This window comes from Eutrigla gurnardus, assembly GCF_963514095.1.
Source record: "Eutrigla gurnardus genome assembly, chromosome: 17".
Taxonomy (NCBI): domain Eukaryota; kingdom Metazoa; phylum Chordata; class Actinopteri; order Perciformes; family Triglidae; genus Eutrigla; species Eutrigla gurnardus.
Genome location: NC_139928.1, coordinates 20,198,892 through 20,220,346, shown reverse-complemented (window position 1 = coordinate 20,220,346; position 21,455 = coordinate 20,198,892). Strand labels below are relative to the sequence as shown.

At 41.9% G+C, this 21,455-nt stretch overlaps 1 protein-coding gene across 3 annotated transcripts in view; it reads right to left on the bottom strand.

The window, feature by feature from the left end:
• The window catches only part of phf14 (PHD finger protein 14), a 56,443-nt gene extending 36,462 nt beyond the window's left edge, over window positions 1-19,981 (bottom strand). For all 3 annotated transcript variants that reach the window (XM_084032430.1, XM_084032431.1, XM_084032432.1), the window contains exons 1-11: window positions 19,870-19,981; window positions 17,622-17,732; window positions 16,495-17,255; window positions 15,495-15,627; window positions 10,061-10,220; window positions 9,133-9,244; window positions 6,605-6,742; window positions 5,419-5,565; window positions 4,872-5,142; window positions 3,771-3,877; window positions 2,359-2,454 (exon numbers count right to left, since the gene is read on the bottom strand). In XM_084032430.1, coding sequence (XP_083888556.1) covers window positions 2,359-2,454; window positions 3,771-3,877; window positions 4,872-5,142; window positions 5,419-5,565; window positions 6,605-6,742; window positions 9,133-9,244; window positions 10,061-10,220; window positions 15,495-15,627; window positions 16,495-17,255; window positions 17,622-17,732; window position 19,870 — 2,037 coding nt within the window. In that variant the 5' untranslated portion in view covers window positions 19,871-19,981. The remainder of the gene's footprint in view (window positions 1-2,358; window positions 2,455-3,770; window positions 3,878-4,871; window positions 5,143-5,418; window positions 5,566-6,604; window positions 6,743-9,132; window positions 9,245-10,060; window positions 10,221-15,494; window positions 15,628-16,494; window positions 17,256-17,621; window positions 17,733-19,869) is intronic.
• Window positions 19,982-21,455: the final 1,474 nt, after the last annotated feature.

Here is a 21,455-nt window from a genome sequence, read left to right as displayed (position 1 = left end):
CCCCAAAGAGAAAAGTGAAATCGTTAGTTGGGGTTACCGACACTTTACTGACGGCCGCTTTGTGTCGGCTGACGGTCCACATACAGAGTCGGAGCTGTAAAAGTTGCCTCCCAGCAGAGTTGCGAGGGGAAGAGAAGGGAACATACTCTGGTAAGTGGCAGGTGAAAAGCAGCAGCAGACAGCCAGTTTATTCCCTCCCGTTTCTCAGGTGCATGGCTGCCACACGGGTTAATTAGAAAACTTATCTCGTAGGGACCGAGTCTGCCACTAAACAGACAAGGTTTTCCCTGAGGAGGCTCTAATCTGGGCACGCTCGCTCCGCTTGCAGCGCCGAGGGAGCGCCCCCGCAGGGAGGCCTGATAGATGGGGGGGGGGGGGAGGCTGACCAAAACACAAGGGGGCTGCTGGGGCTATCTCCTCAACCTGGACCACAGTCTGCCTGCATCCCACCACCAGGAAGTGTCTCTGCTGCTGATACGGAGCAGCTTCAGCATTGTTAACATGCTTTATCAGACAGATGAAGAAGTTTAGAGATTAGAAATGGTGAGAGGAAGCAGCCCCGGTCGCTACACAGCCGTCTGACTTCCTGCCTCGCCGCTCGTCCTCAGGAGAAACGTTACAATGCAGGACAAACTGGACACTTTCTGCTGCTCATATTCAGCAAGTAAAGCAATGTTGGAGAATTAAACTTTGCTGGAAAAAAGCTCTAATAATTAGGGATGCACCCATATCAATATCCATATCAGGGTGACACTGTCTACCACTCAGTTAACCTGCTCCCGTCTGGAAGAGATGCATCAGCTGAAGTACAGCAGACTTCAGAGCAGTTTCTTTCCTATATATTCAGGTATCATTATTTTGTTTTGTAGCAATAAAGGGACTACAAACGTTCTGCAACCCTGTTGGACAGTGACGATAGACTGGACGTTGAATTGGGTCACGTGTTTGACCCCCTGATATCTGCTAGCAGGTCATTATTATTTCCTCGATGGACACTAAACTTCACTGCAACACATATTATAATATCTGCCCTCGAAGCCGTTTGTGCCTCGTGGAATCTTCCAGAGGCCGGCGGTAAACGTCCTCCGAGTGTGTTCTTGTTAAGTTGCCAGAAGCATCAGGAACAAAAAGCTCTGGAGGGATGAGACTCCCAGTTGGGGACATCAATAATTTCTGCAAATGCACAGGCAGGATGATAAATAGGAGATGAAAATGTGTCAGATAGATGACACAAAAGCATGCAGTGCTGTGACTGATGTTGCTACTTAAATCCTACGTGTTCATAATTAGGTGATTTATGGTGGTCATTGCAGATTCACTGCCAGTCTCCTTCTAGTTCCTGTCCACTCGCCACCGCATTAGCATCGTTTCACCATTTATCTATACGGCTCACACGCTCAACGACCGTACTTTTAATAAGGCTTTTTATGGCTGTAGCTGGAACTTATATACATAAAACCCCAGAGGGGTGTCTACACTACCACAGTGGAAATAATAGCAATTTTAATGTAACTCCTTCCTCTGAGCTTAGAGGTCAAGACTCCAGTGATCGTGCTATGAGGGACCAGCAAATACTGAGACTATTATGGACAACAAAAGACAAGCGCGTCAACTTTTTACAAGTTACAAAAAGAATATCAGGCTGGCATATCTATGATACGGGAAAGGGGGCGGTGTCCATAAGGCCATCAGTCTGATCGGGTTAGAAAATGACTACAGAACACAACTGTAAATCTGTTCACATCCTGCATTCATCAAATAAATAAAATAAATACACATTTTTACTAAAACATTTCATATTGAGTTGAGTTTAAATAATCTATACATTCATGTATTTTACTGGATTGATGAATGATTTATCTTTTGTTTTGCATCAAAAGAGTTTGATAAAAACGAGATGTAGTTTGTGTTTGGATGCTGTCTGTATCATATAAACCTAAACGCTGTGTGTAAATTCAAGTTTTAACCTGTTTCCCCCCAAAAAAAGCTCTCAGTCTATTTTTGTAGATTGCGGTTCACATTCATTAAATAACCCATCAGCCATAGCAGCACATCTTGGCAATTGGTTACCATAGGTACGAGAAGCAGGAGACGGCTTTTACTTCCACACAATCAGGTCTGACTTCATGGCAAATGACAGGTCAATCAGTTAGTGCAAAGCGAAAGGATTTTTTTTTATTTTTATAAAAAGCAGGGTCATTACAGACCGCTGCTGACTGTTGTTGAGCGATGTGGAGAGTGCTCTGCTGCACGCAACAGGAAAACTACAAACAGGAGTGTTCTGCAAACCGTCTCAACAGCTAATGTGTGTGTGGACGGATGAAGAGGTGGTGGTGGTGGTGGTGGTGGTGGTGGTACCTGGCCCAGGATGCCCCCCAGCAGAGTCCACACGGCCTGGCCTTCGCTCCGCAGCTCTCCATTCACGCCGAGCAGCTCCTTCAGGGAGTCGCAGAGCTGCAGGAGGAGAGAGGAGACGCCATGAGGACACTCAGGTAGGAGGACAGTTGTGGACAAAACCAAGACGCTGCATCAGGAAGACTTGAAACTGGCGAATACTAACACCGAGATAATTAATCAAGTGAAATGTAGAGTCATTTTCTCATAGACTTCCAGAGGACTCGCCCCCTGATGGCCAGTAGAGAGAATGCATTTTAAAGGCACTTCATTTTTGGCTTCACTAATTATTAGACTACCCAACAGTGTGTTAAGTGTCATCTCTCTCTGAAGCTACGACACCTGTGTGTTCGGTACCAGGATGTACCGTCGGAGTGGAAGCATGACCGCCTACAACCCAGCCTGAGCAGTTGTACCATTCATGTTGCAGGCGAACCTTTGAGCCAATCAGCCGTCAGCGTCACTGTTCAATGTTTACATGCTCTGCCAGAGTTGAGCCTTGAGTCACAAAGTCAATCTGGTCCTGAGCTTTCCTTCCATACATCAGTCAAAGCCAGCCTTGTAATGACATGCCTCCGCTGGCTTTCTCTCTCCAAGGCCAAAGTCATGTCAGAGCAACTCAAACAGAGCAATTAGCAACACACACTCCATTAATAACGCTTTAACACACACGGCAGACGACTGAACGCAACATTAACTCTTGTGACTTTTACTCCGCCGCTGGATCCCCTCCCTCATGTTGACAGATGGAGCTTCTTCAGAGGTCACGTGATGAGGAGGGAGAGAGGGAGGGAGAGAGAGAGAGAGAGAGAGGGAGGGAGAGAGAGAGAGAGAAAATGGCACGCACACACTCTATATAAGATGGGATGTGTGTATGTGTATTGTGTTTATATGATATAAGAGGTATAATACATAAGATATACCGTTCATATAATGAATATGAATCAATATTAATATATATTACTGTTTATTGTGTACTGTCCTAATATTTGGCAACATTGTTACAGAAACAAATGAGGTGATGTGGACAAATACTAAAAAAAGACAATATCACCACTTGTTATTCAGATTGTTTTTTTGTTTTTACATGGCACCACTGCTGATGCACAAGCTGCTAGCATAGCTTCAATTTTCACAGATTTTTGCATTATAGATGTTTTAATCAGACGGTGTTTGTTTACTTTAAATATTTTTGATGATTCACATTAAAACTAAGTAACAGAAATAAACCTGAAACATAATCCATCAATATACTTGAAGAAACACACCTTTTCTGTTCCCTCTGAGCTCTTGTTTGTGTACTTATTTCCGCTTGCGTGTTATATAATATAATATAATAATGACCCGTGTTCTGTGGGTTTGGACCGCCTGCTCACCTTGTTGTACTCCACGTGTAGTTTCTCCTGCTCGCTCTCCAGCTTGTCTTTTAGGTTCTTCTGTTCAGAGATGTTGTCCTGGATCTGGATCATTCGCATGTTCCGCTCTGAATATCAATGGGACAAAAAATCAATAGCATGATCACAATCTATATACAGGAAAAAAAAAAGCCCAAGAGTCCAGAGTGTACTGATGGCAGATAGGCCGTCGGCTGCAGGCTGACGGAGAATGTGCTCAAGGTTACTGCCGTGTCATCTCACACATCCGGCATCACACTCATTTGTTTGGGAGGAACAATAACTTAACCACACGGCTCAACAGTTAAAGTCAGCATGGAGATCAATGCTAGAGCCCTTTTAGCTTTAGTTCCTATAACTTTAAGTGCATGGAGCACAAGACAACCTCAGGAGTAGTTAAAAAATAAACGTTCCAATTCATATCAATCTTCATTTGGAAGATCCGATATAGATCAATAGAATCCTTGAATCGATCTCAGGCGTCAGGCAGACGTCTGGAAACATTTTGGGTTTTAAAAGTATGAGGACGGAGGAGAGCTGGACAAAAGCAAAGTTACCAGTAAGAAGAGACGGCCGCACAGCGCTGTGATGAAATGAAATCTGGTATTGAAACTCTAAATGAATCATCTATGGAATCAGAAACTGAATCAAATCAGGAACTTGTGAATCTGAATCGATACCCCGCTCCACACAGGAGTGACTGTCAGCAAACATACAGATACGCATCACGTTAGAAGCAGCTCTGAAGGAGAAAAATCTTTTTTTTAACTGTTGTTTTTGTCTTGAATACTTTCACAAAGAAGGGGTGAGTTTGATTTTTGTTTGGGCCATCTAAACGGTAATTAATTAATGGGAAACACTGGACTCATCATAGAAAATGAGAAGAGTTTTACTTTTGTATCAATCAGCAAAAAAATATATAGCATGCTGTTAGTTTGCCGACATAGTGTATGCTCACATGCTCAAACATAATGTGCAGACCTCTTTGTCACCATTGCACAAGAATAATTGGTAAAGAAAGATGGCAGGAAAACAGTTGAAGGTTCTCAGGCTGCAGTGAGTGGATGGCGTTGGTCTCCTCACCCAGGTAGTAGTTGACGAAGTCCGCTGTGAGGGCGGGCTGCTTGTGTTTCCTGCGTCCGTCCAGACTGGCGTTGGCGTCCGACGTGTCCACGGGGAAAATGTCGGTGCTGATGCCCATCAGCTCTGCCTTCCTCATCAGCTTCCTGATGGCTGAGGCACTAGAGGTCAGAGGTCGCGGCAGTTTCTCCCGGGGCACCCACGCCTGAGGCCGAGTGTTCCTGGACAGCTCTGCTTTCGCCCTGTACTGCTGCAGGCGGGTCGTGATGCGGGCCTGCGGAGGGATACGCACACGCTCACATGAAGTGTGTGTGTGTGCGTGTGTGTGTGTGTGTGTGTGTGAGCAGCTCTGTAGAGGACTGAATGGATCCACAAGGTTTGAACTTTGCAGCAGGTAGAACATAAACCTCCAGGATTTAGCTAGCAGAGCTAACTGGAAGGACAACTTTGGAATATTCTCCTCCTCTCCTTGTAATGTCACATCTGGATAGAGCTCCATACACATGTTCAACAGCTGTTCTGACATCTGATATGAATGAACACACATTACCTGGGCTTCGGGAGTCAGCTGCTTCTCCCTCTCCTGCACGGAGACCTTACAATATGACTGCAAGGCCAGGTAATTCTTCCTTTTCCACTTCCTGTCAAAGCGGTCTGCGTGCTGTTTGCAGTACGCAAAAAATGGATCGGCAATATCCTGAAGGAACGGAAACACACACACACTTGCATTAACGGTTGCAATAATTCGTAAAGAATTGGAACATTATCGTTTACAGCTTTTACTGGGAAGCTTTTGTGCGATTGACTGGATTAAGTGGTTTGCAGTTTGTAGGCACTTTTCTGGATGCTTATTGTGCAGATGTAAGATTATTACCACTCCATTTATTGACGAAGACAGTATAATTAGAATCACCGCCTCGTATTTGTTCTCCTCCGCCCACCAGTCAAGTTGTTTATTTCATCATTTTATCCTATTAAGATATTTGTGTCATAATTAGCATATCAAGTATCAGTTATGATCAGAAAATGTGTTCACGGGAATAATGCCTCGGGCCACGGATATTAATTATCCAGTAAATATCTATTGATTAATTATCATTGGTACACGACAAAGACAGTCTATATGATGGTCCAACCCGTTCCTATATTACTCAACTTCACGCTTAATTACATTTCAAAGTCAAAGTTTTACAAAGACATGATTAATGGAAAACCTACACAGCTAGGTTGAGGCGACTAAACCACCTGGTTTTTGTAAAAACATCCCAGTTTGGAATAAAAATAACTGAAATTTAAACTTTGTTCACAGGGGGACACAAACTGTCCACCGTCCAGACGCCGTTCTACTGATTTAAAACTCTATATAACTTAGTATATTAGTGTAGCCTGCAACTGTGCATCAATACCAAATACAAAAAATAAAAAAAGCTATGCATCATTTGTATGTCATTCTTATGAAAGAAGCCTCCAACTTTTCTGCACAGCCCCAATGTGTCACCCTGAAAGTCACATGACCAAACGTTTGGTTGGTTTTGCTTTAAAGCATCCCAGTTCCATCCCAGTTATATTGGTATTTGTTTGTGGGGGGGAACACAGAGGAGCAGACTCACATGGCTGGACTTTCCTTGTGTTTTACGTACATCATAAAAGCTCAACTCTTTGAATATTGCGTCACGCTTGTCGTCTTTCAGCAGCAGCGTGGCACCTTTAATAAGCTTCTTTTCTCTCCAGCCTACCTCCTCTGCTGCAGCCTCAGACAGAAGCCCCTCCCTCTGTGCACAGGTGACATGGAAATAGGAGCGACACATTCCTGCATCACAGCTGATGCACACGCCGGTCCTGGCGAAGCGGGCGTCCTCACAGAAACTGCACTCCTGGACACAGCAGAATGCAGCGGGGAGGAAAGGGTTAACCCAACAGCCACGCAGGACGCGTTACTACGGCGACATGACGACACCCCTCCAAACTCACACTTCACCTGTGTGTGTGACACTTGAGATGCAGACACAACTATCTCCAGCACCTCCACCTCCCCAGACATTTGAAGGGCAAAGTGACAGTTTCCATTACTTCCACTTGAACTGACGTGCTTTCATCTTTTCCTCCTCACCTGACAGTTCAACTTCATCTCATTCTTCAAACAGGAGTTCACCTGTGTTAAGTCTTTTCATTGGGTTTAGCACTTTCACTCCACTTGAGTATGGAAGACAATTTACACCAATGTGAAGGAAAATAGAGACATTTCAGTTATTATAGTGGTACTTTCTTGCAATAATGACTTCGTGTCTCAAAATAATGACTTAGTGTTCCAGAAATAATGACTTAGTATCTCAAAATAATGACTTAGTGTTCCAGAAATAATGACTTAGTATCTCAAAATGATTACTTAGTATTCCAGAAATAAAGACTAGTATTCCAGAAATAATGACTAGTATTCCAGAAGTAATGAATTAGTGTATCAAAATAATGACTTTGTATTCCAGAAATAATGACTAGTATTCCAGAAATAATGACTAGTATTCCAGAAATAATGACTTAGTATTCCAGGAAATAATGACTAGTATTCCAGAAATAATGACTAGTATTCCAAAAATAATGACTAGTATTCCAAAAATAATGACTAGTATTCCAGAAATAATGACTAGTATTCCAGAAATAATTACTTAGTATTCCAGAAATAATGACTAGTATTCCAGGAAATAATGACTTAGTATTCCAGAAATAATGACTAGTATTCCAAAAATAATGACTAGTATTCCAGAAATAATGACTAGTATTCCAGAAATAATTACTTAGTATTCCAGGAAATAATGACTAGTATTCCAGAAATAATGACTAGTATTCCAGAAATAATGACTAGTATTCCAAAAATAATGACTAGTATTCCAGAAATAATGACTAGTATTCCAGAAATAATTACTTAGTATTCCAGAAATAATGACTAGTATTCCAGGAAATAATGACTTAGTATTCCAGAAATAATGACTAGTATTCCAAAAATAATGACTAGTATTCCAGAAATAATGACTAGTATTCCAGAAATAATTACTTAGTATTCCAGAAATAATGACTAGTATTCCAGAAATAATGACTTAGTATTCCAGAAATAATGACTAGTATTCCAGAAATAATGACTTAGTATTCCAGGAAATAATGACTAGTATTCCAAAAATAATGCCTACGGTAGTATTCCAGAAATAAAGACTAGTATTCCAAAAATAATGACTAGTATTCCAAAAATAATGACTACGGTAGTATTCCAGAAATAAAGACTAGTATTCCAAAAATAATGACTACGGTAGTATTCCAGAAATAATGACTAGTATTCCAGAAATAATGACTAGTATTCCAAAAATAATGACTACGGTAGTATTCCAGAAATAAAGACTAGTATTCCAGAAATACTGACTAGTATTCCAGAAATAATGACTAGTATTCCAGAAATAATGACTTCGTATTCCAGAAATAATGACTAGTATTCCAAAAATAATGACTAGTATTCCAGAAATAAAGACTAGTATTCCAGAAATAATGACTAGTATTCCAGAAATAATGACTAGTATTCCAAAAATAATGACTACGGTAGTATTCCAGAAATAAAGACTAGTATTCCAGAAATAATGACTAGTATTCCAGAAATAAAGACTTCGTATTCCAGAAATAATGACTAGTATTCCAAAAATAATGACTAGTATTCCAGAAATAAAGACTAGTATTCCAGAAATAAAGACTAGTATTCCAGAAATAATAACTAGTATTCCAAAAATAATGACTAGTATTCCAGAAATAAAGACTTAGTATTCCAGAAATAATGACTAGTATTCCCGAAATGATGATTTAGTATCTCAGAATAATGACTTAGTATTGAAGAATAATTACTTAGTGTCTCAAAATAATGACTAGTATTCCAGAAATAATAACTTAGTATCTCATGATATTGAGAAACCTTCTCAAAACAATGACTTGTATGGCACGTCATTCATTTGAGACACTATTAGTACTAGAAAGCTCATCATTATAATGACTTACAGGACCTTTGTTTTTGATCACAATAGCAAAAATGGACTTCCATACCTGAGACTTCAGCCGACAATTGTTTTTACTTCAACTACAAGTCTCTCATATTTCATGCTTCTAGTCAACAATAAGTAAGCAGGGATGAAAATAATGAATATGTTTGGATTTAGTACATTCATACACTAAATAACATGTGAGTAAAACCTAAATCAACATGAACTTCTAATCCGATAGCATGCGGACTTGCCTTGGCCCCGTATTTGGAGTAGTTCATCTCTGTGAGCGTCACTGGTCGTAGTTTATCGATGTCTCCAAACGCCACTCCGGGAACGTAAAGTGCACAAACCACATGCACCCATCTGAAGAGGAAGAGCAAGAACATCTTATTGGCTGATAAAAAAACATAAAACACATTAGCAGTAAGAGCATGCCCTGAAAATGTTTCCACATCAAAAGTCGTTTTTAAAAAGGTGACATTTAAAATGTATTGATTTCCGGTCACTGATTTCAAGCAATCTCATTAATGTGATTGAAATCTAGGACCGTGGTTATTTTATTTATTTTTGCATTTGGTGTAGTGAATTACTGCAGACAATAAGAAACTTCACATCATGAAATTGGCTGCAGTGAGTTGCTCAGACACTTCAAAAAGAAATGGATTCATAGATTTATGTAGCCCCAGACTCTAGCTGTGGTTTGGTGTGACACAATTTCAAATGCGGACTTTAGGGAAGAGAATCCGAAGTCCAATATAAAGATATCCATCTCTAGCAAGCAACCGCTTCACAGTTTAATTTGCTGTGTTTTTCATGCTCTAGTGAAGTAGTAAATTCGGGTGCAGCCTGGCTGAGGAGCACTATCAGCGATAACGTGGCTGAAGTCTCCACGCTTCACATAACACACTCTTTTCTCTCACTCCTTTTCTTCCTCTATCTCTTCTCCTCCCTCCATCCTCTTCTGCCAGTTCTCTCTCTCTCTCTCGCCTCCTTAATCCAACTTCCCTTTCTCTCCTCTGCTGAATATACTGTATGTACAATTTAGATTGTACCATATATCGCCTTCAGCATTTCAACCCGGCTCGGGCATTATTTGTTTCTGGAAGATGTTCCACCCGCCGCCGCCGCCTCTCGTAAATGGCGAGTGACCTCGGGGGTCAGTGTGTGAGTGTATCCCACCTCCCGGCGTCCGTCTCTTTGAAGATGCCGTCCTGGTTGGGACACAGCTCACAGCTGGGAGTCACGCCGTTCTTACAGGCGTCGCAGAACCACGGCTCCGTGGAATTCTCCGAGGCGGAGCTCATGATGGAGTCGCTCTCGCCGTCCACGCCGTAACATCCTGGAGACGCAGAGAGGGACCGCCGGGGCGACAATATCAATTAAATTGCTCATTAAAAGGCAACGTCAGTGGCCATGACAGTACCTCCCATAAAGAGCAGTGGTGTGGACATCACTACCCTCTGAGAGGAGGAAATACAGGCCAACGAGCTAAGAACCATTAAACCTTATATACTGTACACACATTATATATATATATATATAGACACATACATAGTGTGTGTGTCTGATTGGGGCGTCTCAAAAACACTTTGTCATCGTACTTTCAGAAATGGTTAATAATAAAAAGAATGTAAGGTTGCCATTTAAATGCAATTTGCAGTAATTAAAGGCTCAATATTCCAACTCATAATGTCTTCTGTGTTTGACCTCTTTGGTCCTTATATAATAAGATCTTATATGGTTCCTACTGGACACAGCGTTGTCTGTACGTCTGACTGCACTGCATAGCACATGTGACCCTGTGGTTTGTGTGGTTTGCTATTCTAACTCTCTGAGAACCAAGTAGAAGATAAAAAGTGAAGAAAAATTGAGCTGGTTTTGCTGAGGTCCAAAGCTGTCAATCCGCTGTGACACCGCGGCGCCACAAATTGAACATTTGATAAAAAACGTAGCCCGAGAGAAGCACGAAGAAGCCAAGCGAAAGCATTTTAATGTTGTCCTCTTAATTTTCTGAGGTTGCCTAAACAATTACTTGGCTGATGTGGTTTCTATGGCAGCTATTACACCAGGCAGACGTGCTCCTCACTACCAATGAGGGCAGCAATCAGTCCTCTGCCTCCGCTGGGGAGATAACACTCTAACTCCTAATTCAGTCAACCAGCCTTCGGGCTTTTTGAGCAATGGGAAAGACTCACAAATCAAAAAGCTCAATGTTGTGCGTGCTCCGTCACCGTGTGCCACGCGGAGGGGAGTCGGGCGCCCGGCGAAAGCAAACGCCGGGGCAGATGGAGCCGTTTATTCAGCTCTACACTTTGTTTGCCGGGTGCATGTCCTTTTCTGGTTGCCAGACTGAATAATTTGAACTGGGCTCTCCGGTTGGGAGGGGGTTATATCTTAAGTTTCTACAGGCCACTGGTTTTGTCAACTCAAGCTTCTGATTGTTCCACTGGGGCAATTAAGTCCCAGCTGGAAACTGTCCTGACCTTCAAAAAGGGAGGCATTGCTTTGAATCTAACCACCCAGGATAACTACAACCTATTTTTCTCCCTCCATTTTCCTCCACAGCATGTGGCAAGGACAGAAGGCTAAGTCCTGCGAGGCTCCACTCAACATTTATTTCCTTCAAGAAAAGGTGTTACTGGAATACCAGTTAGGCGCTTCATCTCCACTGATTGGGCTTTGAACCGTGGAGCTGGGGGTTGGGAACGACCACCATGCTGGTTTAACCGACTTATGGCTGAACCGTGGCACAAATCTTCGGTGTTCCTTTTGAACTGAGATACAAAGCTCAGACCGTTAAGCCACGGGTTGCTGGCTAATATGAGCTAAGCTGACAAAAAGTGATGACTACTGGATATCTTCATAATCCCTGAAGGAAAGATTATCCTTGTCAGAAATGACGAGCATGGCAGGAAATAGAAAAAAAAAAAAAGAAGGGGCAAGGTAGATTTGACTGAACCAAGAGCGGTACTTTTCACTGTATTGAGATTTAATAGAAAAAAACGTTTACTTTCGTCGTTTACGACAAAAGCCGAGCAACTGGTGAGTCTAGCAGTGAGAATGAGTATGAAGACGTTGAGTAATGGAGGGATGAGGAAGCAGCCATCTTTACATCTCGACCTGACCGTCGTCAGTCATATTATTAAACCATTCTCGATGCATCACGACTTGGATTTCAATATAATGAGAGATTTTCCTTAAAATCTTTCAAACCAATTCCTATTTGTATGATATGGTTGATATACTACATTACTTATATCAAAATTCAGAAAGATTCCCCAAAAAAGTGCGTTGAACTCACATTTGCATATTAAATTCCACATGACTGGACCAGAAAAGGGTGACAGCTTGATGGTGGTTTTATTAGCACCTAATAACCCATCGTTGATAAGAGGGCCGTGTTGCCCTTTAATGTAAAATAAGGGACCTGGATGCAGACGGGTGAATAAAAAGAAGAGCCGTAGCTGAGCACACAACGAATCGGCCTTGTTTGGCATTTACAGTCAAAAGGCAAATAAAAGCAGAGGGAGATCTTGGCATGGTAATGTCTGCCTGTATGACGGTGATAATCAAAAGGCAGGCTGGTGAGAACAGGACTCAGCCTTAAGATGCTTGCTTTGTGAACTCCTGCTCCTTCCAGCGTTTGATCTCTCACCCGGGTCCTGAGCACAGACCTTTCATGTCAGCCTCTCTTCCCGTCGGAGGGGGAGCGATGGCGTCCGGACGGCGGCGCGGCGCCAGAACAAAGGGCAAGACTGAAGGTGCGAGCTGCACACGCTGACAGCTCATCTCTCATCTCGGCCTCAAAGTCCTTCCTCGTGTGACCTTGTGGTCACCTTGGGCGAGGTGCTTTGTGATCTCTCAAAATGAGGCGGCATGTTACGAGCACACCTTTTGAGCAAGAACTCACACAAACCAAGGAAGCTGTCAATATACTGATACTTTAAGGTAAGGCGGGATTATTTTCCTCAATTATTTCATCATCTAGTCTACAGAATGTCCCAGCTCAGAGATGTCCTTCGTGGTCTACGTCGGCATTCGCAGACCGCAAAGGCTGAGCCGAGCCTCCAAAATGAGACGCTCTGGTCTACACAGGATTTCTTGTTTGCATCACCTTTGCCGCTCCCGTTGCCTAGCAACCAACTGAAGGAGCCCAGAAGCGGTAACTTAGGTGATATGATGAAAATTGAGCCCGAGATCATATTTTAATATTTGTATATTCTGATGGAGGATATGCTGCATGATATTGATTTCAGGCTGAGAGAGTTTATTCTCTTGCTGATCCGCTTGCAGACGCCGTGTTGATTAAAATCGTCGCCGGCACGCCATGAATCTTGGGAAGAGTTGGGCCGTGAAGGATCCGTCAGATGGATCCTCTGAATCGGGAAAAGAAGGTCGCATTTCTGCTTCAATTTAAGGAGTCTTTGAAATTGGTCTTTAATCTCGCCGGTTATAGAAAATGAGCCGTGCAACTAATACAAACACTATTTTGTTTTGTGCAAATGACCACTGGAACCAGTGGATATCTATGGAGGAGACACAGTCATCCGACTTTAAAGAAAAAAGTAAGATATGGAGCTTCAGCGCTGATGAAGAGAAATCTTTCCTTGTAAAATGTTCTCCTCACTGTGGCGTCCCGAACCCGGAGCTCTCTGCCGTGACATCACAGCTCGCAGGTCACGAACACGAACGCATCCATCACACTCTGCTGGTGATTCTGCGATCTATTCCTGCACGTTGACCTGATGGCTGAGACTTATTTTTAACAGAATATTGTTTTCTTCTTAATCCAGCCATTAAACACTGGACATGTCTAAACAAAGGATTGTGGACATAAATCCTGGGAGATTAGTTCCGTGCTGTAAATCTGAAGAATAAAATAATACGTTATGCAGAGGGACTGAATTAAATAGCAGCAACAGATGTATCCACTTGGAGCAAAGTACACAGGGACTCAAACCTACTGCGATAATGCCGTTCTATATTTTACTGCCCCAGACCATTCCTGTCGCTGGAGAGGAAGATAGCAAGTGGCAGCAAGTGCTGCCACTGCCTCGTCTCTCTCAAGCCTCCACTGCAAACCACTTAGTCTCCCTTCTGTGTCTTTTCAGGGAGATTAAACGTGTCTCAGAGGAAGAAAATATCAACCGACCCAACGAACAAGATAAAGTTAAGACCTGCTCCTAATATCTCGTGTCTGCCTTTGGAGAATTAGTGATTAGGACGGTTCCCACCCAACAGTGTGTGTGTGTGTGTGTGTGTGTGTACGCGCTCACATGACATAATAGAGTGTGTGAGTCCTGCTTGCCCCTCGAAGGAGTTGAAGGATAAATCCCGATCCGCTCAGACCACCACGGTGACGGTGGAGTGTGTGGCTGCAGATTTACCTGGGAGTGTGTGTGTGATGTTGTGTGTATTATGTGTGAAGAGATTACAGGCGTATGAACATGGGCCACATGTAAACAAGTGAATGTCTGTGTGAGCTGTCAGTATTACAGTGTTACGTTAGCAGCCCCTCGAGGAAGTCACCATGTTGAGATCACAACAATTAAAGCCAATTCAACTGTGGCTTCCAGTGTTCTATTTGCCATGAATTACCTTTTTTTTTTTTTATGTCAAACATATTTGAAAAAAATAGTATTATTTAATTATTTTAACCCTTTTATATCACATCCTCTGTTGTTTTGTGCACATATTTAACAATGCATGCCAAAATGATTACAAAACTAATCCATAATTTAAATAATTTCATCCATTCTGAATAATATTCTTGAACTAAAAAATAATAATATTTTCACTCCATGGCATCTACAAGAGGAAAACCATTGTCCTATATTAAAATTGTCTTTCCAAATTAAAAGAAGCAGCTCCTCCACGTCTCTCTTTGTCTGGTGCTTTTAAATCTGTACAATAAGGGGAAATTAAAAGAAAAAGAAAGTGATTGAGAATTCGTGGTGGCTCGCATGGTCAGCCACAACTATGGATTTCTGGGACAGCTCCAATCCAAAGGAGATGACTCACAGAGTCATTGATCTGGCTTCCTCTTTTTAAATAGTTGTGACAAATACCTGGGCTGCTGCCCGGCTGATTTCAGGCTCCACGTATCGACATGTGGAACATAAACCTTTTGCATTTTACATCACACACAAAAAAACCCGCTACAATGTCAACTAGAAAAACCTTGTTTGTAACTTTACATGTATTTGATAGCCATTATTTGATATTTACCATGTGACAGTATCCAAGGTAACGATGCAGCTATAGTTACTGATTACTGATCCATCTGTATCAATTACATCTGTGTGTCATTTTGTAATGAATTATAGACGTTTGATTGTTGCTCCTGTAAATTCTTAATTAACGGTTATTGAGTTTGGCTTCAGAGCTCATTGATTAGTGTTGGATTTTCCTTTGATTATACGTTTATTTTACACTCACTGGTTTTACCGAGACCAGGACTTGTGTCCTCCGGATGCTGAAGTACTAGTAAGCAACAAAACCTTACGTGAATCAACATTGTAGCTGTCTGTGATTCTTCGTTGGGAGTGTAAGCTAACTGTTTTAACGGAACCGGAGATACAGTCAGGAGAAAGAGACGAAGGACACCGCCTACCTTCGTGCACCGTCACCCCACAGTTGTCACACTGGATGATCTCGTCTGCATCTTCGCTGTTGTCCCCGAGACAGACGCAGCAGATGAGGATGTGCTGAGTGCTCCAGGTTTGGGAGCGGTCCAGCAAGGCATCCTGGGGAATCAGGAAACAGAGACACAGTAAAGCCACTTATCAAACATCCCCTCCCTCGGATCTGACCACAGATCCAGTAACTGACTATTAGTTAATCCCTGTATACAATGCTCATGGACACTGAGCTAAGTGGATTAGAACAAAGGCAGAAATTCTCCTGGCATCACTCCGATAGCATCTAAACCTCTCATCGGATTATACGCCGACTCTGTGACTCTTATTGTTGTTTGGTATTATGGAGTTGCCACACAAAGAAAGTAGCCAAATACCTAATTCATCTGCAGCGGTTACATAACTCCTATAAAAGGTAGAAGACTGCATTTGTTAGGATGTTCAGTAGCTCAATAGTGTAGCAGTCCTCCCACTGAAAAGTTTCCATGAGAAGTTTACTATAAATAACGTTATCAGACAACTTAAATCAGACAATAACATCGGAGATTCATCTAACAAGACCTAAACAAGACAGCGCTATCATCTAACCAACACTAACACTCAACTGAAGCTTCTAATGAGGTTTATCAAATGAAGCAAACTGCAAAGCATGCTCTGTTTGTATCAGGAAACGTCAGCAACAGCATCATGTTATGTTTTTTAATTTGGACCAGTCAGAAAAAGAAGATTATCTGATGAAAAAAAAAAAAAAACATTTCAAAAGGTATTGTTAGAACTGTAATGGTATTATGGAGTACTCATATCAGCAAGTACTGACGTTAATGTCTCATCCAAAAGCATTTAAAATGAAATGACTTTAATAACTATATGCAACAAATTGGTTTATGTAGACAGAGAGGCAATTACTCTCTTATGCTGTCATTTAATTCCAGTTGGACTGTGAGTGTGAGGCCATGTGGAGCCGGAGCGACTCACCTCGTTGCCCTTTCCCTGGGACATGCTGTCGTTAGTCAGCTCCTCGTCGAACGCGTTGCTAGTCTTCGTCTTCTTCTTGGGCTTCTTCAATTCTTTGTCGCTGTCGCTGCTACTGTCTTTGTTGTCATCGCCATCCTCCTTATCATCGTTGTCATCGTCGTCATCGTCGTCGTCATCATCGTCATCATCGTCATCATCATTATCGTCGTCGTCATCGTCGTCACTAGCACTGCCTCCCTCCTCTTCCTCGGTGCCTCCTTTTTGGGCGGCTGCTTTGCCTTTCTTCTTCCCCGCCGTGGGCCTCCAGTCGTTATCGTCCTCGCTGTCGTAGTCGTCCATCTCGTTCAGTTCTTCCATCGTGGTGAAGTCCAGCAGGGGGCGGTTCCTGCGGAAATTCCATTTCTTGGGCTCGGCCTGAGACTCTTCTGTGTTCATGCTGCCGGACCCCGACGTTGAGGTAGGTTCAGCGCCGGCGGCTGCAGGAGGCTCCGGTTCCGGCTCAGGCTCGGGGGTCTTCTTGCTCTTGCGTCGGCCTTTAGGTGGTGAGACAGCGGCGGTGTCTTTGGTGGAGCTGTCTGAGGAAGCCTGTTGTTTGGTCTTCTCTTCATCTTCTGTTAAGTTGTCCTCGGCGGCCAGGGCTTTGGCCTCCTCTTCATCTATACCGTCGTCTGCAGAGCCGGCGTTGTCCGAGTCACTTCCTGAACCTGCAGCGCTCGCTTTAGACCCTTCCTCGTCGCTGCCGTTGCCGGTGCCGTCTGAACCTGCAACACAAATCAGGATCAAAACAATGGACAATGCAGTGACAGTAGGGCCTCCTGAATACTGTTTTGGGGATTTGAAGTGGGCATATGGTCCTCCTCCTCCTCAGGAGGAAAAATTACAAAGTATCATGAATAAAAATAGATATTTTTGTTTCACAAATTCAGTTTATCTCACGTTTACAACTCTTAAGCCCTAAAAAAATGTTTCATATGAAACAATACAGGTCACACGTAGATATTGCTTTGTTTAACGGGGGCACCACCACAAATACATATCCAACACACCGTAACCTTATAATGCCTTCTTTATTGTTCCAGTATGTAAAAGCACATCAAGCTACCAGACATTACAAAGCCTGTTCTTACCCGAGGCGTCTCCCACTTCAAAGTCACTGTCATCTGAGCTGTCATAATCCAAGGCATCTAAGAGAGAGGCAGCGAGGGGCTTCACCTGCCGGCGCTTCAAACTGCGGTCCACTAGAGAAAAGACAAGACAACACATTTGAGTAGGCTGTGATGTCCACGCAACAGTTTAGTGAAACAGAAATACATCCACGTCCCACACGAAGCAGACAATCAGAGAAATCATAACACCTGTTATTAAAGTGTTGCCTGGAGATGATTACTCCTACATATTATAAGGACATCCAGCCTCAACGCATCGGAGGGATAATGATAATCAGTTCTGTCATCCCTTTATAAAGGTGTGTGTACAGTGCCTCATCAAAACCCTGATAGGTGCAGATATAGACGATAAGCAGAAGGTTAGAGCCGGGGTTGGTCAGTGTGTTCGTTTTGATGAAAATAATTTAAAACTTTGAGTTAAACTTTTCTCATTCAATTTCTGAAACTTTATCAGCATTATGTCTTTGTGAAACCGGACACAGATTCATCATATAAGCCTGAGAACTTGCAGATTGTAACCTTCCAATAATTACGATTCACAATATTATCCTGATAATCTTCAAAATATGCTTAAAATGGCACTAAAACGCAGTGGAATCGCTTTAAATCTCGTTAAAGACACAAGTATTCATCTTATTTAAATGTAAAACACTCAAATAATCTTAAACCTGATGCTCGTGAATCATCCCTGCATTATTAAAAGATGAATAAATACCTGTATTTTTGCATTCCTGTATTTTTAAGAATCAGGCTCTATTTTTCACTTCTCTACCACGATAGCAAGCTAGACAGCTTTTTCATGTCAGTCCTGATGACTTTTGAGATTATTCCAATAACGACATTCACCACAATCAACTTATTGTGTTATTTATCACCATCCTTTCTCCTCATTTTCATGGTTTTGACATTTTCAAGCATTTTTGTTGAAACGTAGAGACAAATGTGTTGTTTCTTGATCTAGTGACAAATGCCCAACTCCTTTATTTATGTTTGACGTTGGATTTCACTCACTGACGGCTCATCCACAACTCTGGAAAGTGTGCTTTATTTATAATCCCCACTTTTATTTTCTTCTTCTTGACCTTTCATTGCCATCAGGGGCAACCACTTTTAACAGGTACAAAGTGGGGTCAGTAATTCAGATGAATTATTCATCTTTACTGATGTATGAAGTATAAATTGTTGAGAACAAAATGACGTGTCATTTGAAACCAAAATCATCAAAGCATTGGATTCAAAATCAGTGTGAGTCAGTCGTGTCACTTTCATTTGCACCAAAGCAGGTGAGAGTGATTCACATTCACACGTGTGCTTCCTACATGTCTTGCTTTTATACTGTGATGATCTATCAAGGTTATTGTGGTTCACGTGATTATCAAAATGTGCTTGAAACTCTCTAAAATGGCATTAAACCAGGTAACTAACTAAATCAGGCTAAACCCAGTGGAGCTCTCATGACATCACCCATGTTTTGGATTGGGTTCACCCTGACTCTTCAGAGGAAAGGCCCAACGACTGATGTTTGTTTACATTTTGCAAAACTTCCCACAGACCACGATGCTCAAGTTAAACAGCGACAACCTGGACGCGACACTAACCTTAAATAGCATCCATCTCAACAGCTTGAATAATATGCAACTCTTGTGCTCAACTGCCACAAATATGACGTTTCATAAACGCGTTTGCTAACGTTAGCAACGTGCTAGCAAACAGCTGCAACATGCTTTCTGCTCTTTGAGCCAGGAGTTAAACACACAGATAGTCTTTCATCAAACACGCGTCTGTGTTCACACTGATGCAAACAACCCCGCCGACACGGCAGGTGTGTCGCCCACCCCCCGCACATCCAGTCTACAAAGCTCCGTAGCTAAATGCTACTAGCATTAGCTTTAACGTTAGCCATTGGCGTCAAATTACGGCATCGCCATTCAAACCGCCCTTAGATCCGCTTCAAACAGATAATAGCATTAAATGGTACCATTCCGGTCAGACTGACAGTAACAAACCACCCAATGTGCTAAACAGCACTTAAAATACATTAGCATTAGCATTATTAGCAACGCACAAAGCATAGCTGGGCTAGCTTAGCTGCTAGCTTAAAATTAGCAGCCAGGCAGCATAAAACGCTGGTAAATCGGTGACCTGGCAAATTCGGCTCGACGAAATCGTGCTGAATGTTCGCGTAAAAGGACAAGAAAGCATCACTCACTTTGTAGTTCGTATGCACTACAAGCAACAAGGCAGGTCTCCTTTTAGCAGCATGTTAATGTGGACAATGGAAACACAGCAGCCGTGACGTGTAGCGACTGGATGATGTTGCCATGGAGACAGAGGAGGCGGAATGATACAGGATGTAACATGACAGAAATTAATAAAAAATTAACTATTATTAGTATAGTAGTATTAGTATAGTATGCATTATTTAATGACTGAGTTCAGAATATATACATTTATATACAGTATATATATAGTATATATGTTTTTCTGTAAATTATGTTTCATTTTGTTTTAATATTTTTTATTAGATTGTATTGTCTCGTGAAGCATTTTCTAATATACTTTTGTTTTTTTTGTATAATAATAATAATAATAATAATAATAATGCTATATGTAATTCAAAAAAATGACATAAAAAGATGTAATTGTCTGTCAGCGCATCAAAATCCCATACCCTAATATCATATACATCAAATGTTCAGGTTTTGGGAACCAACAGCAATAAAAACAGCAGAGAGAATAGCATAGAATAGAATAGCATAGAATAGAATAGAATAAGGCTAAGGTAAGACTGTGGAACGACAGGTTCAGATTGATGTTTTCCACTGTGTTCAAACAAACATTAAGACAATGCCATTGAATAACATCTGTAAAAGACCTTGATATTCATGGTTGGATTTTTGGAACAGCTCGGTACGAAATTTGTACAAATTGGTTCACAATAGATTATCTTGATTGCTGAAAATTACCCTAATTAATGTTCTAATTTGTTTGTAATTTGCTGCAAATTTTCTTCTGGAGAAACCTTTTTTTTCCTTTTGAGAAATCATGCTTTTATCGCATCCAGACTTTCTTGTGGATTCATGAAGGAATTGTTTCCTGTCAAAAAATGCTGTGGCATGAAAAAAAAAGCCCTACTTTGGCTCATTTTTAACATTTGCTTGGTTTCTATTGTCCTCCACTGACTTTGCCAGTTTAGCAAATAAGAGACGATTAAAATAAATGAGCTTAGATTGATCCTGATACATGGAAAGGGGGAAGACTGATGGTGCAGGCAAGCAAAAGGGATGATTACAACTGCCCTTGCTTGATGACAAATGGCCTCGCATCGTCCTGGACAGAGGTAGTTTTTTTATCAGCTTGCATCAAAACATTTTTGGGGATCTCACAGTAGCCATCATTAGCATCATCAGCATTTTCATCACTGATGTGAACAACATGGAGCCTGTAATGCTGGGGAGGGAATATGACAAGTCTTAAAGTGGTCAGGGTGATAATGTTGGTAAAGTCAGGCCTAAATTTACATTTAACAGAACTGCTCTGATTTGCAATGTTTTAACAAGATTCCTGAGCCAAATGTGATCTGTGCCTCCCTGTGATCATGTTTAAAGGAGTCATCACCAGGAAATCGCAATTTCTCTTGTTAAAACATGCATATCTGTGTTTGACCTCAGTTGAAACTTGCCTGAAAGGCTGGAGTTTGAAAGTGGCGCCGTTTTTTCGCTTCTGCTCTTTTTCCGAACAGGAATAGCACACAAGGGTGTGCATTCCTAAAGCACGAGATTTTGATTCTGCGCC